At 40.4% G+C, this 15,664-nt stretch overlaps 1 protein-coding gene across 3 annotated transcripts in view; it reads left to right on the forward strand.

Moving 5' to 3' along the window:
* The window catches only part of PRKN (parkin RBR E3 ubiquitin protein ligase), a 1,211,604-nt gene that overhangs the window by 1,008,855 nt on the left and 187,085 nt on the right, over nucleotides 1-15,664 (forward strand). For all 3 annotated transcript variants that reach the window (XM_046670682.1, XM_046670681.1, XM_046670680.1), the window contains exon 8: nucleotides 581-642. In XM_046670682.1, coding sequence (XP_046526638.1) covers nucleotides 581-642 — 62 coding nt within the window. The remainder of the gene's footprint in view (nucleotides 1-580; nucleotides 643-15,664) is intronic.

A 15,664-nucleotide genomic window follows, 5' to 3' on the forward strand; every position in this document is an offset into this window, starting at 1 on the left:
TTCCATAAGAGACCCTTTCCAAACTGAAATGCAGGATCTTTATGGTCTTGACAAAGCTTCCTGGAAGAACCAAGCAAGGTTCTCAACCACAGCCAAATCCCATGAAGATGGGGTGTCTACCCGCCCTATTTTCATTCTTAATTCTCGGTGTGCTGGACCCCAGCCTGGAGGGCAGGAAACAGGACGTGATGAATACATGAAATGAACGTACACTTACCAGCTCTCTCCTTCTGGCCCCAGAAAATCCTGGCTCTATATTAGGGACAAGTAACATGCTGGGCAGAAAGACATGGTACCCTAAGGCCCCACAAAGACCAGATCACAATCCAGAGACGAGAAAAGGCCTGGCCAGCCTCATTTGTGGCTCCTTCCTAGAGTCACAGTCAGGGGCCAGGCAGCAGCCAGGGCTCCCTCGGAGGTTTGGCTATTTTGTGGTTGATGAGAATGTGTTTTGCAGGTAGGCGTTTATGTGCTCCCAAACTACAATACTGGTCATCAATAGTCATAACTGGATGTAAGAACATATTACTGCCCTAGAATGGGAATAACGTATTTGTGATTAATTCTTTTTTTCCACCAGCTGGCTGCCCCAACTCCTTGGTTAAAGAGCTCCATCACTTCAGGATTCTTGGGGAAGAGCAGGTGAGTCAGCTTCTCGAAGGCTGTGCCAGAGTGTTGTGAAAGATAGACACTAATGAGACAGTCCACACTCTCTCCAGGAGGCAGAGTGTGTCTTCTGACCCTAGGGGCCCTGAAATGGGGAAGAAAGCCACGCTGGAGAAATGTGTGAGGACATTCTTCCTCTTCTATCCATCAGACCTGACAGGTTATTAATTGGTACATCTGCTACCTGCCAGAGCATTTCATCTCAGGACGCCAGCGGTAAGCAGGTACCACGTCGTGGCAGATAAGCAAACGAATAAGTGATGAGGTGAATTATGCCTGAGGGATCGATCGTCACAGACAGCCCTGATTTGGTGTCTGTGGGTGGATATGCAAGCTCTTTTCACCAGATTTTTGTACTTTGTGTGTATTATCTATATTTCACTACAGCACCTTTCTCCATGGATGTGAACATGTGACTTCAGTAAAAAGGATGGCCCATTTAAAGGAGATTATTTAAATGCCGTGATGTCTTCAGTAAGACATGTCGGATTTTAGATAGATGTGCTAAGTAAATAATTCAGGGTACTAAATGTTACACATGTACGTACACATACGTATACTTTTGACTGCTTAAAAATGAATCTCTTGGGGCCGGCCCTGTGGCCCAGTGGTTAAGTTCACACACTCCACTGCAGGTGGCCCAGTGTTTCATCAGTTCGAGTCCTGGGCGCGGACGTGGCACTGCTCATCAAACCACGCTGAGGCAGCGTCCCACATGCCACAACTAGAAGGACCTACAACTGAAAATACACAACTATGTACCCAGGGTCTTTGAGAGCAAAAAAGGAAAAATAAAATAGAAAAAAAAATGAATCTCTTAATCCTTTTACGGAATTACAGATTCTATATTATTATGTTAAAACTTGGTGTCAAGTTATCCTTGAAATACTTGTACCAAGTAGCTGAGGACGTGTGGTTAACCTACCTTACACTCTCGTATTGACTTTTATTCCCAAGGTAGTCTTTGCCAGCTCTGACCAGAGAACATGCCAACGGAGATGTGGCAGCTCAGTTCTGTTGACGAGTTTTTGGTCTGTGTGTTTTTCTCTGGTGTGAGTGTGTTGCAAAGTGGGACTGCCCATTTCTAAGATGAGATTAAATGCAGAAAGGGGTTAATTCAAGCAAGATAAAAAACTGAAATCATTTCCAACCCCTTAAATTAACAGGTTACAGGATGTCTCCATTTTTTTTTAACTTTTTATTAAGATTATGATAGTTTACAACCTTGTGAAATTTCAGTTGTACATTATTGTTAGTTATGTTGTAGGTGCACCACTTCCCCCTTTGTGCTCTCCCTCTACCCCCTCCCCCCCTTTCCCCTGGTAACCACCAATCAATTCTCTTTGTCTCTATGTTAAACTTCCACCTATGAGTGGAGTCATACAGAGTTCGTCTTTCTCTATCTGGCTTATTTCACTTAACCTAATACCTTCAAGGTCCATCCATGTTGTTGTGAATGGGATGATTTTTATCTTTTTTTCTGGCTGAGTAGTATTCCATTGTATATATGTATACCATATCTTCTTTATCCAGTCATCAGTTGATGGGCACTTAGGTTGCTTCCATGTCTTGGCTATTGTAAATAATGCTACGATGAACACAGGCGTGCATGGGACTTTTGGAATTGCTGATTTCAAGTTCTTTGGATAGATACCCAGTAGTGGGATGGCTGGGTCAAAAGTTATTTCTATTTTTAATTTTTTAGGAAATCCCCATACTGTTTTCCATAGTGGCTACACCAGTTTGCACTCCCACCAACAGTGTATAAGGGTTCCTTTTTCTCCACAACCTCTCCAACATTTGTCACTTTTCGTTTTGGAGTGTCTCCATTTTTTCATGCTGCAAATTTCCAGAATAGTGTGCGTAATGTTTATTCAAATACAAGCAAACTCAGATAGCCTCCATTGCAGGTAAAAGTTGATAAGCAGCTCCCCCAAGCATCCTTATTTATGAAAACACCGTATCTCACAGTCATTTTCCTGTGGAAGCCTGAAAAAGATTTCTTAAAACAAGAATCACTGATTGTTACCCTGACTTTCTGCTCAGATAATGGAGCCTTCTCTTCCAACTTGTACCAATATTTGCAAATTGTTTCCATATTTGTTTTAGAGTCATTGGGTGATTATTAGAGAAAAAGCCAACTGTAATCATCTCCTTAGATTTGCATAAAATTCAGGCCACTTTGCATTCTCCTAGAAAAATTAATCAAGCCACAGTCAAAATCAATATTACTCTGATTAGTTGGGCAATAAGGCAGTGTAGTACATCACGGCAATATTGATTATTATTTCCTAAAAAAATCACATTTCCTTTCTTCCTTCTTTCTTTTCTTCAGCAGATACTTATTGAGCACCTACTGTGTGCTCTATGCCATTTTCAGTTACAGGGATAGAGGACTGGAAGAGAAATCCCTATCAGGCTCATGTTCTAGTAAGGAAAACTACGTTATGTTATATAGACACAAACATGTTGAGTATAAAGTATGTTAGATGATTATCATTGTGATGAAGAAAAATAAAACCGAGAAGAGGGATAGTGAATGCTGAGGAAAGAGGCAAAATTTTATATAAGATGGACAGGAAAAGTCTCACTGAGCAGGTGATATGTGAGTAAAGACCTGAACGATGTAAAGGAAAACATCATGGTAACATCTAGGAAAAGAGATTTCCAGATAGAGAATAAGGTGATTACAGAACTTCAGAAATGGCCATCACCTAGCCCATTGAGAACAGTCTGGGGACCAGTGTGATTGGAGTGGTCAGAGCAAAATGAAGGGTTGTAGAAGGTGAGGTGAGGTGGAAAGAATGAGCCAGATTGCATAAGGTGTAGTTGGAATAAGGTGGGAAGAAATCCAGGAAAGTGTGAACTGGAAGCCAAAGGAAGACAGTGTTTCTAGGAGGAGGACTGATCATCCATCCACATGCTGATCAAGCAGGAAGAGGATGAGAATTGAGCATTGGAATTAGAAAGTTGGTGGTCATTGGTGACCTTGACCAGTGAGCTGGTGAGGGTGAAAGCCTGCCTGAATGGGGTTCATGTGAGAAGGGAAAGAGGAATGGGAGAGAGCAAATATAGATAACTTTTTTGGTTGGCGGAGGAATTTAGCTGTAAAAAAAGCAAAGGAAGGAGGTAACTGGGGGTGGGGAATGTGGGATCAAGAAAAAATTTTTTACAGGAAAAAATTCACCATGTTTATGTGCTGATGGGGATGATTTGGTAGAGAAATTGGGAGATTGATTGTCCAGAAGAGAGGGGAGAATTTCAGGAGCAATGGCCTTGATTCGACAACTATTTGAGTGTAGGCTTGGCCTGAGACGAGTGTGGGCAGCTCAACCTGGGAGCAATGGGGAAGGCAGAATGTGTAGGAAGGTCTTTGCTGGTTGCTCCTCTTTTCTCAGTGATAGGAAGCAAAATCATCATCTGAGAGTGAAGATGAAGAAAGAGCTTTACAGAGAGAGGAAAAGATAATGAAATTGTCATTTAGGACAGTAAGCAGAATAAACTTAGGAGATGAATGAATTTGGAGTGGGATCAATAAGCCTGGGTGTTGTTCTGTCACATTCAATTGTGTAGACACGGAGGCAGAAAAGACAATGAGTTCGGTTTAACCAGCCATCCAAGTAAAACAAAAACAAGAGCGAGGCAAAGGAGGTGAGGGTGGACCTAAGGGAGTGAGTTTAATGACTGAGGATGAGATTTCAGCTGGGTAAACACAGAAGTGGGATGAGAGGAGAAAGGGATGGGGAGAAGGTAGTAGGGTCCATTGGTTACTGGTCCCAGTGAGTTCAAAGAGTTTTTGGAGTTTGGATATTGGAAGAGTTTAACTGGAAAAGGAGGTGTTGGCCAAAGAATGTGATACTTGACACTGAGATTGTGCAGGTGGTGCAGTGATTGTCAATGACAAGGTCATGGAAGGACGAGAAATGTTGGTGGCCAAGTTTGAGATAGAGGACAAGATGACTGGCGAAGTTGAGGTCATGGACTTGGGAAGCCAGGTGTTAAGTATGGCCTGTGTAGACACTGAGATCCTCCAGAATTATCACCTGAGCAGACTTGGAGAGAGTTACAGTGAGTCAAGAACTGAAGCTTTGAGAAATGGGGCAGAGAGGGGGAAGAGAAAGGGAGAAATCTTGGGCAGTGGATATTAGGAGCTGATGGCAAAAGGAGAAATAGCTCATACTAGATGATGGTTTGAAATTCAAAGCTGGAGGGTTTTAGAAGGAGAAAGGGAAACTGTTCTCCTTGGGGGATTGCAGAGCAATGCTTGGTGGTACAAAGAGTACGGCAGAGAAAACATTTGTGGGAGCAGAAGAGGAAGTGCTGTTCTCAGGCCTGAGCCAATTTCAGTGAGGGAAGAATGTGAGAAACGCTGAGAGTAGATTGAAGTTACAGGGCAGTTACTACTGCCTGACCCAGAGTTTCCCAAGCATGGGGGAAGGGTCTCAGGGAGTGGGGAAGCTGAAGGACATGGTAGAGAAAAGGAATGTAGAGAGCTGTGTGTGGGTTTGGGGGTCAGACTAGAGAACTGACAAGGGGGCCAAGGACCTCTTTGGTGACTAATATCAACAGGACATGTCAGTCAGGGATATTTCTAGCCTGATGATATATGACAAAACCTAGTGGCCTCGGGGGAGATGCTGACATGAGGCTCTTGGGAGAAAACAGAGAGTTCTAGCCCCACCGCTCCTGCCAGTAGGGGGTAGATGGCCTCACCAGGAGCTGGTGAAAGCCTCAGTCTCTCTCTGGATGCTTGAGACAACTTATATTACTTGATGAAATGAAATTTTTACATTAATGGTGTTACAAGTGCCCTTGGACAAATCGTTTTAGTCTCTCTCTAACTTGGCTTTTCCATTTGTAGAAAAGGAAGCGTAATACTCAACCATCTCTTAGAATTTTTGTAAATAAATAGACTTGCAAAGTAAGTTGCAAATACTGAGTGCTACACTAAAATGTTTCTGACTTAAATACTATTTATAATCCATCAATATATTGAACTAGCAGGAACAAAGAAAACATTAACATAAGTGTAATGTTCACTTAAAAGTGAATTGATACAATCTACACAGATTCTGGTTAATTACTGAATTCATTACCCAGATGGTAGAGATATTCACCGCTATGTAATTTCTTTGTATGCTATTCCTTTCCATTTTCATTGATGTTTAATAGGTAGTTGATTTTTGAGATCTGGATTAAAAATAAATCATTAAGCACTATAAATCATTACCTTCCTAAAATAAAAATACAATTAAAACTCCTTGGAATTTAAAGTAATACATTTACTTTAGCTTCTTGGTCCTGTCTCTAATTCGTGTTTACAACTCACATTCATAGGGCACCTATCAACCCCCTCAAACCCAAACTACTTTGCAAAGATATTATCACATTGTAGGTAAGTAAAGCTACTCCAGAGTTCTACATGAGCCCTAAAGAAAACAGGTGTGATATCTGTAAGTCCACAGGGTTTGGAGAGCCTTCAGAAGAATTGTATTTCAGAAGAACCTCCAATTATTCCAGCTTCCTCTAACTTAGGTTTAATCACAAGAATTTTAAGGAAATAACCTTCATTCATTCAACAAATACATTTTTAATACCTTTTGTACTATGATTATGGTAGTGTTGGATAAAATGATAAGCAAGGAAGTCACAGGCACAAATGATGATAAATGCTAAGATGGAAATAGTGATTGAGATGTAAACTACTTTAGATAAGGAGTCAAGGAACCCTGAAACATAAAGGTTGAGAGAGGACCCACTATCGAATGAGCTTGGATCCTGGGAGCGGGTGGAAGAGGGTTCCAAGCAGAGGAAAGCACATGTTCAGTGGCCCCCAAGGAGATAAAGAACTTGCTTTATTCAAGCCACTAAATATCATTAATGTGGCTGGAGAATAATGATCAAGAGAGACAGTGATGAAAGGTGAAGACCATCTACTCTATCTAGGCCAAGGTCAAGAGTTGGGATTTTATTCTAAGTTCAATGGGAAATCAATGGAAGTTTAAGCAGGGGGCTGGCATTATCCAAATTACATTTTAAGAATGTCAGTTTTGTTGTAATATGAACATGGTCTGGATTAAGATGGGTGGCAGAGGAAATAGAAAGAAGTGACTATACAGAGGTAGAATTAAAGGTCTTGGTGATTGATTGGCTGTGGGTCAGGGAAATGAAGGAATCCTACTTGCTGTTCTATTTTACTGAGATTGGTAAGATAGTAAGACAGTAAGAAGGTGAGGATGGAGACATGGAATCCAGGGTTCAATTCTGAATGCGTTTGATATGCCTGAAGCATTGAGAAGCAGATAAGTCAGGATTTGGATGTATGAGCTGGAACTCAGAGGACATAGAGGTCAGGGGTTAGAGATGGATAGATAACTTCAGAGCCACTGGCATGTAGATGGTATTTTAAATCCCATGGCTGTTGCCAAAAACGATAGGAGAGGAGGGACCATGATTGAACCCTAAGGAGCACCAACATTTGGAAAGTGGGTAAAAGAGTAGCACCCAGCAAAGGAGACCAAGAAGGAGCCTCAAGGAAAATAGAATAAAATCCAGAGATGTGTGGTGTTGAGGGAGCCAAGAAAGGAAGTGTTTCCCAGTGGAAGAAGTGGCTATTTGTTGTGTTGAATGCTATTGAGAAGCTGGATAAGATGAGGTCAGTCAATTCTCCTTTGCATATGGTGGCATGAAGATCATTGGAGACCATAATGAGCAGTTTTGGTGGAGAGCTTGGAGACAAGGGCCAGATTTTTATGGGATGAAGAGTCAACAAAAGGGGGAGGTCAATTCCTTCTAGAAGTTTTGTTATGAAAAGAAAAAAGGAAACAGCAATAGCAGGAGGGTCTTTAAAGGTTGAAGAGGCTACAGCTTGTTTTATGCTCATTGGAATGATCCAATGGAGATGGATTATTGGTGATTCAGGAGGGAGATGAGATAACGGAAGAAGGGAAGTACTTTGGAAGGTGAGAAGGGTATGGATCCAGGCCACAGATGGAGGAATTGACCCTTAAGAGGAGGAAGGCCACGTTCTTTGTTGTAAGAAGACAGAATGGAACAGGTGAATGCAGCTGCAGGTGTGTTTGTAGTCTACTTGTGGGAAGGGGAAGCTTGGCACATGATGGCTTGGTGAAGGCAGACACATTTTTCACTGCTGTATCTTCTCCATATGAAAGAGTGCTTGACACACAGAAGATGCTTAGTAAATATTTGCTGAATAAATGAATACATCATTCAAGACTTCTATCTTCTCAGTGAAATATGAAGTAAGATATCCAGGTGAAGGGAGGAAGGTGGTGGGTGTGAGCAGTTTAGGAAGAAAGGAGAGAAAATGTACTACTAGAGAAACATAATCAGTCATGAGGAAATTGTAAATGCCCATTTGAAGTTTATGATCAGTAATTCAAGAGAAAGCAATCAATTGTGTAATTTTGTTCAGCAGCATTCAACTTCAGGGGAGCATGCCTGAGAAAAGAGGAGGTAATGTTTTCCAAGCCTGGGTTTTTGCCAGAGTAGTCAGATGAAGAGGACCACGGAAGACCCATCACCAGGTGTTTTCAGACAATGTTTATGGTGATGGATAATGGAATCTATGTCAGACCACAAAGGCAGTTAATGTTGGAGAGGGCCAAGGGCCAGGGAGAAAGTGTTGGGTCAGTTCATGAGAAATCTTGATGAAGTTGAAGAATTTAAGCAATGTCCATACTTTAGCAAGAGATCAGGGGAGGAAAGATAGGAGATGGTGGTTGGAAAGAGATACAATTGGAATTTGAATTTCAGAGGTGGTACAGTTTCTCAAGATGACAAGGTCCAGGGAGAGATTGTGACAGAAGAGGGTTTTAAAAAGTTCTCAGAGATGAGAAGGTAACAGAACTGAAAGTACAGCTTGATGGATGGATGGTTCATTCATACAGGAGTCGGTCCCCAGGATGATGACAAGAATAGGAGTAGAGATGAAAACCGTGAACCAGGAGCTAAGGCAATGGTTAGAAGACCCTCTTAGAAGACAAGAATGAGGGTCTTGTCCACCTGCATCCACTGCAGTTGGCATCAACGAGGAGAAGGCATGGTGTGTAGCCAGATGACGTAAATATGACAGGAGGAATGGAGTGGGTTTGCAAGAGAGAAGGGAGTGATGGTTTTAGGAACATCAGTGAGGAGCCAGGAGACAACAAACTCTACCTCTGGCCCTCAAGTATGTGTACCTGAAACCAAAAGAAGCCCTCATTTAAGAGGTTGGCAACAGAGATGAACCAATTTCAGTTAAATCGTGGAGGAGAGAGAAACCTTTAAAAGGACTGATTATACAGGAGAGTTTATTTATCATGGAGCAAGAATTCCACAGGACACGGAGAAAGGGTATGGGAGAGAAAGGAGGCTCGTATTGGGGAATATAGAGACCCACATGGGAATGAGAGTTTGGGGATAAGAATAACAGGGGAGGCTTAAGTCTCAGACGTAAATAATGATGTGAGGCATGATGGAATGCGTTCTGATGATCTTTGGAGGGACATAGGTGTACAACCAGACCACCTGGCTATTGTCATCACCAGGCTATTGTCATCACCTGGCTATTGTCATCACCTGGCTATTGTCATCTCAGGTCTCTTGATATTAAGACAACTTACTTGCCCTTCACTCCCAAAAGTTGGTATCATAGGCTTGTTCATTTCAAAGTTACATAGTTATAAACATAAAGTCATCTAATAAATCCAATAAATCATTTTAAAAATTATTTGGGGGGCTGGCTGGCCTGGTGGCGTAGTGGTTACATTCATGTTCTCTGCTTCAGAGGATCAGGGTTCACTGGTTCAGATCCCAGGCATGGACCTACACACCGTTCATCAAGCAAGCTGTGGCAGGCACCCCACATATAAAATAGAGGAAGATGGGCATGGATGTTAGCTCAGGGCCAGTCTTCCTCAGCCAAAAGAGCAGGATTGGTGGCAGATGTTAGCTCAGGGCTAATCTCACAAAACAAAGAAAAGATTTATTGGCATCATTGAAGTTCCAATCGGTTTATTAATGTGCAGAGGAACTAACCCATTTCATTGTCTCAAACCAAAGCCTTACCCAAAACTTCCAGACAATGAAATGTCACTCTCCCCTTTCCTCTGGCCTCAGCATCACCTTGAAACTAGCACAGTTGCCTCGGGACTGGATGGACAACGTCTGGAGAATGAGCAGAAGGGAGAGATGTGAAAATACTGTGTTAGAAGAAAAGGCCAGGTGTCGGTGATGAGGACCACAGCACCCCTCCAGGAAGTCAGAGACAAATTCCTTTTCTCTGATGGTGAAGTTCTTGGACTTGGAATCTAACAGTACTACCCAAAACCATTTCTCAGGGACTCTAGTAAAGGATAAATAATACGTGCCCACAGACAGCCTTGCCCTTTGCTGAGTGCCCCGTGGGGCGAGTGTGCTTAGCAGTCCTGTTTGTCTCTGAAGTCACACCCATGGTAGAAACTCCTGTGAGGAAAACAGTTCCCAGTACCTACCTCCATAGTCTTTCCCTTCCCCTGGGGCACTGCCACAGGCCACAGTGTGGAGACGGGACCAAGAAGCCAATTGGTTTTGACCTCCTTTCCAGAAGATTCTACAGCGACTGGAAGTTGAGGCACTTTTTGGCATCATGTCATCTGAAAAAGAAAAAACCTTCCTAAACTGCAATCCAGGATACAGTCTGCTGCTCTAATTATATTTTAGGTGTTGTTGGATCTGTTTCCTCCTTACGTTTGATTTCAGCTGTCCTAATGATTGTTTTTTCTATGCAGTGAACAAGATCCAGCCCTTTCTCTAGCCAATTTACTTCATCAGTCGATGACAGATGTCCAGGGATGAAAAGAACATTATTAGCAACAGAACAGAGAATACGAACAGCAATGTGGCCCGCACCCCCACGGAGGTTGTCACCAGCTCCCCCGGGGCTAACTACCTGCAAATGAGGAAAAATAAGAATTTAAGGAGTGTTTTTTTTTTTAATTCTAATACACACAGAAAATAGGGCATCGTCTGCACAGCAAAGGGAAATGAATTAACCATAAGTTCGTGTTCCTCTATGAAGTTATTTTAGATTTTTTTAATCCAAAGAGGAAGTGCTATAATAATAAGCTGTTTTTCGTTAGTTTCTAAAAGATGACTGAGGAATAGTGAGCTGAATTTTTTTTAATAAAGTGGAAAAAAAGAAAGTGGAGGTAGCTTGGTATTGGGGAAAGGGTCAACTTTGAGAGTCACAGCCCTGAGTTCTGAAGTGGGATTGTGGTTTCCTGCCTATGTCAAGTTCAGCAAAGGATGGAACTTCTTTGGGACTCAGTGGCCTCATTTACAGCGTCCCAGGGTTGACAGGGAGTGAACTGTGTAGGCGGTGTTGGGACAGTCTCTTGGCACAGAGCAAGAATTCAGTGAATGGTATCTCTGATCAGAATTTCTCTCCTCCAAGGAAGAAAGAAGACCCAGGAAGGGAATCCCCATGTGCCTGTGGCTAAGACTCAACTGAAGCCAGAATTTAGGGGGAAAAGCAAGACAAGTCTGATCCTGTGTATGGGTTGCTTTGGTAGCTGTACCTGAGTGCCCCCAAAAGGATACTCTGGAAAATTCCACGGCAGAACAGAAACAGCCTCATTCCCTGCTGGAAGGATTTGACCGGCTGCCATGCAGCTCCTGGATTGCTGACAAGCCAGTGACTCATTTTGACAGAACGTTTGCCAGTTTTCCTAGATTTTAGTTTTACCTAGTATCCCCGTACTTCAAATTTCTTGCAGTTTTAAAATTTAGATTCCTTCTTGCTTGCTTTTCTTAGGAAAGCATGTGAATTAAACATCACGATGAAGCTGTCTGTGCCCTCCCACACAAGACAGGCCTTTTGAGTGGTTTTCCAGTGGTGCAGGATATTCAGACACAGTTCCTGCCCGGCCTGACCCCTTCCCTCAGGCGACCAGCTGTATTTAGCATACAGTCAGTGGCTGGCAAGAAACTGGCCTGTGTAGGACTTGAACCTGTGACCCTGCTTCATTATAGAGCAATATTCTACCCAATCCAGCTCTCTATCTACAGACCACCGATATGCAACCTCTATTTGATTATGCTCTCCCATGACTCATTATTTAGATTCTTAAAATATGAGTTTATTGAAGCTTCTATGAATTTTATACTTTAAAAAGAATATTTCTTATTCTTAAGAGAATCTATAAGCATGCACATAAAGACTGAATAATTTACTGCCCAAATAAATAAACTATAAACCATAGCAAAGAGTCTAGATTTTATCTAGACAGGTCATACTAATGGAATGTATTTTCACTATAATCTGATGAAATATAGGAGGAAATTTTTTTTCTTTAGTTGCAGAGTAGTATGCTTTGTTAATATTAACATTATTTTCAACAATTTTTGCAAATGTGTTGTCAACTCTAAATTATCTCAGTTATCTGTCTGTGGATTATCCACTTGATGAAAGTATATCCAGAAAACTGCAAACTAGTTTTAATAATAGCTTAAACAGCATAAGTTGGCGGGTAAATATTAATATATCTACATACACAAGCACACACAGATGCTCACCATGATTCCAAAGACAAATGATACATAAGTGATTTTCAGAGAATTTGCTGCTTTTTAGGTCATCTGAGAATGGATTCTACACAGACCTAGTCCACATGACAAATTAATTACATTCCTTCAAGTTAGTTCTACTTATAAAATGCTATCCAATATTTGTGAGCAAAAAAGCCCTTGGAAATAACACAAGTAGTGTCAATGGATCGGTGTGTGTTTGTGTTCACCAACTGGAGTCCACTTATCACTGCACCACCACTGTATATATTTTACACTCAGATGAATACAGGTATTCTGTTCTACTTTGAGCTAATGTGTCACAAGTCTCTGATAATTATATAGTTGGGTTCTTTCAATGCATTCTCAAACATGTGCCAGTAAGTGGTTGAAAAGAAGCTGTGGAAATGTGGGTCATATCTTGAAGGGAACCAAATAAAGATCTCTGCTAATAACATATTTGCAATTACACGTCTAAAGTATTTCCTTAGGGTGTTAAGCTTTCTATGAATACTAGCACTTTTTGGCCCTAGGTCAAATTTTTTTCTTATAAATTTCACGATGTTAAAAAAAAGCAATTCATTCGGTAGGCATAGGTTTTATTTCAGACGGTGTGTGTACTTTTTAATCATCAGAAAGTATCAGGCATATGAGTTAAAATGTTTGTCTTCCTTTAGAAAAGGAATTGTATGCTCAAATGCTCCTCAGTGTATTACAAATAGAATGAATATAATAAAGTCATTTCTTATAAGTTCCTTAGCTAATGAATGGAAAAGGGAACATAGTTTTACATGTTCCATCAGTATTCGAGGCCACTACAAATGCAGTCAGCAAGAATTTCTAAAGTGTTATTGGACTTTGTCCTTCTTAGATAAAGGCTATTGTCATAGTAGTAAAATTGCTTAACTAAATTAAATAGTTAGATGATCTGTCATCAAATCAGAAAATAGCCAATTACTTAAGAGCAATTTATTTAAAATAGAAAAATATTTATTTAGGTTGAACCACCCTATATCACTCTATTATTAGTTCCCATTCCTGTTGATTATTTGATTAGAATTATTTAATTAATTGACATTTAATGGAGTTAGAGTTCATCAATTCATTCTACAACTATTGTGTACCAACTATGGACAAGATATTATGCTAAATTCAGAAGATACAAATACATAAGAAGATACAGGGGGAATGCAGTGGGTCTATCGTGAGGTCTGAAGGGACTGGAGCATCTAGGTCCCATGGACTCTCAAAACTTAACCAGGCAAAGATCTTGGTCAGAGCAGAGCCCCACACTGAGGAGAAAATTGCTCAGAATAGAAAATGGAAAAAGGAAAGAGAAAGTCCAGCTCAAAGTGGGGTAACAGAGTTGGGAGATCTCAGAAAGGGAGCCCCCATATTTTTGAACACTACCCCAGAAACCAGAAGAGAAAATTCTACAGCCATTAAGAGCTATTCTGAATCCTACTTCCTTCTAAAATTCTAGGAGAACTAATTTCATGTAAAACTGAGTAACAGAGAGGAAGAAAGTAAAATTCCAACAGAAAAGAAACAAGGTTAAATTCCATATAAATTTTTGAAGAGGATAAGCAGAAAGAAAAATAATGTCTTGAGAGACAAATAAAGCATGTCAGTCAGGCATGCCCACAAATCAGGAGAAACTAAAATATTTCAAAGGGAACTAAGTTATTAAGAAATTATACAAATACAAATAAATAACAATAGATATTGTCTTAAATGAAATAGAAAGCAAAAAGGAAGCAACTTCTGAAAAGTGAAAATAAAGTAAAATAAAGGATTCCAGAGAAGTTGACACATTTAGAAGTTAGATAAAGAAGATCCAATATATGTATACTAGGAATCCCATAAGAAAACATCAAAGCAAGAGAATAGAGCAAAAATTAAAACTTAAATTCAATATGACTTTCCTGGCATAGCCTGCTTGTGAAAATTGATCAGAAAATGACCAGGACCAAGACATATTCTAACAAAATTACTAGATTCTAAAGAAAAAGAAAAAATAATCTTTTGGGCATCTGAGCAAAAGATCAATTCACTTGTAAGGAAAAAGAAATTGGATTGTTATCAGGCTTGTCCATAACACTTTACAACAGAACATGGAGTAAGACATTGAAGATATTAGAAGGGGAAAAAAATGTGATCCTAAGACTTAATATCCAACCAACCTCATTTTTAAGAATAAAGGTCCCAAATAAACTGTCACCAATATGCAAGAACTCAGTGAATATTTTTCCTATGATCTTCTGAGGAATTTACTAGAGAACAAGCTTTAACAACCAAAATTACTGGAGAGAAATCACCGTAAGGGTTGGTGGTGAGCACTGATTGTGTGTGTGTGTAGAATTAACATAATATGAAAATTAAGAGAAAGAAAGCATAGTATGAAATGGCCATATGTTTCAACAATGTAGATACAGTATTATTATTAGAAAGATTTAGCAGGAGAATGGATGAAGCATATGAAAATATGTTTGAAGTTTTCGTAATCATATTCATGGTGATAGTATTGGTATGTTATTCTAAAATCATCATAGGTATAATATGAGATAAAGCAAATGAGCTGTTACGGAATATTGTAATTCTATCACACTTTGCGTTTTTCAGAACCACTGTGGAAGAAAGGAGATACAGATGTAGAATACAAAATATTAAGTAAAAGTCTTATAGTTCTGAAATACCTACCCTCTTAACAAATTTCAAGTATACAATATAGTATTGTTAACTGTATTCAGCATGCTGTACATTCAATCTCAGAACTCATTCGTCTTTCAAAACTGAAACTTTGTACCCATTTTGGATAGGTCAAGACATAAAGGTTGAACAGTCCAATGGTACGGAGCTCAGCACAGCAGAGGGATTTGAGAAATGTTTGTTGAAATCACTCACAGTTATATGAGGGGATGTTGTGTGCCAAAGCCACGTAGGAGTGGGAGTGATTGAGGAATGTCTTGCTTCCTCATACAAGTCTGATAAATCCCCCACCAGGCTTGAATCCAACTTCCTGCCTATGCTGCACTTACAGCTAAGTGTTGGTGGAGAAAAACAGACAACTCCACTGACTACTTTCCTTTAAGTTCATAATCTCTAACCTCAAGTCGGTTGTTGGTACTGTCGAGCAATAATACTAAGTCCCCTCATCCATTCCTTCTCCTTTTATCATTCATACCTTTATTTCTCTTCTCAAATTTCCAATGCCTCCTTTGTCTGTCCGCCCTGGGCTCAAACATGCTGCCTTCTTTCCTTTTACTAAGGATGGCTACCTTCCCTTCTGTCTAAGGCCAACCCGTCTACTCATCCTTTAGATCCTGTTCCCTCCACCTACTCTAAGACACAGCTCTTTTTCTATCTTAAATCATCAATTTGCCTTCTTTTCGAACTCATTCCTTTCGGCGTACCAAAATATTATTTCTCCATTTTCAAAATATCCTTTACA

Source organism: Equus quagga, chromosome 8 (assembly GCF_021613505.1).
Source record: "Equus quagga isolate Etosha38 chromosome 8, UCLA_HA_Equagga_1.0, whole genome shotgun sequence".
NCBI lineage: Eukaryota > Metazoa > Chordata > Mammalia > Perissodactyla > Equidae > Equus > Equus quagga.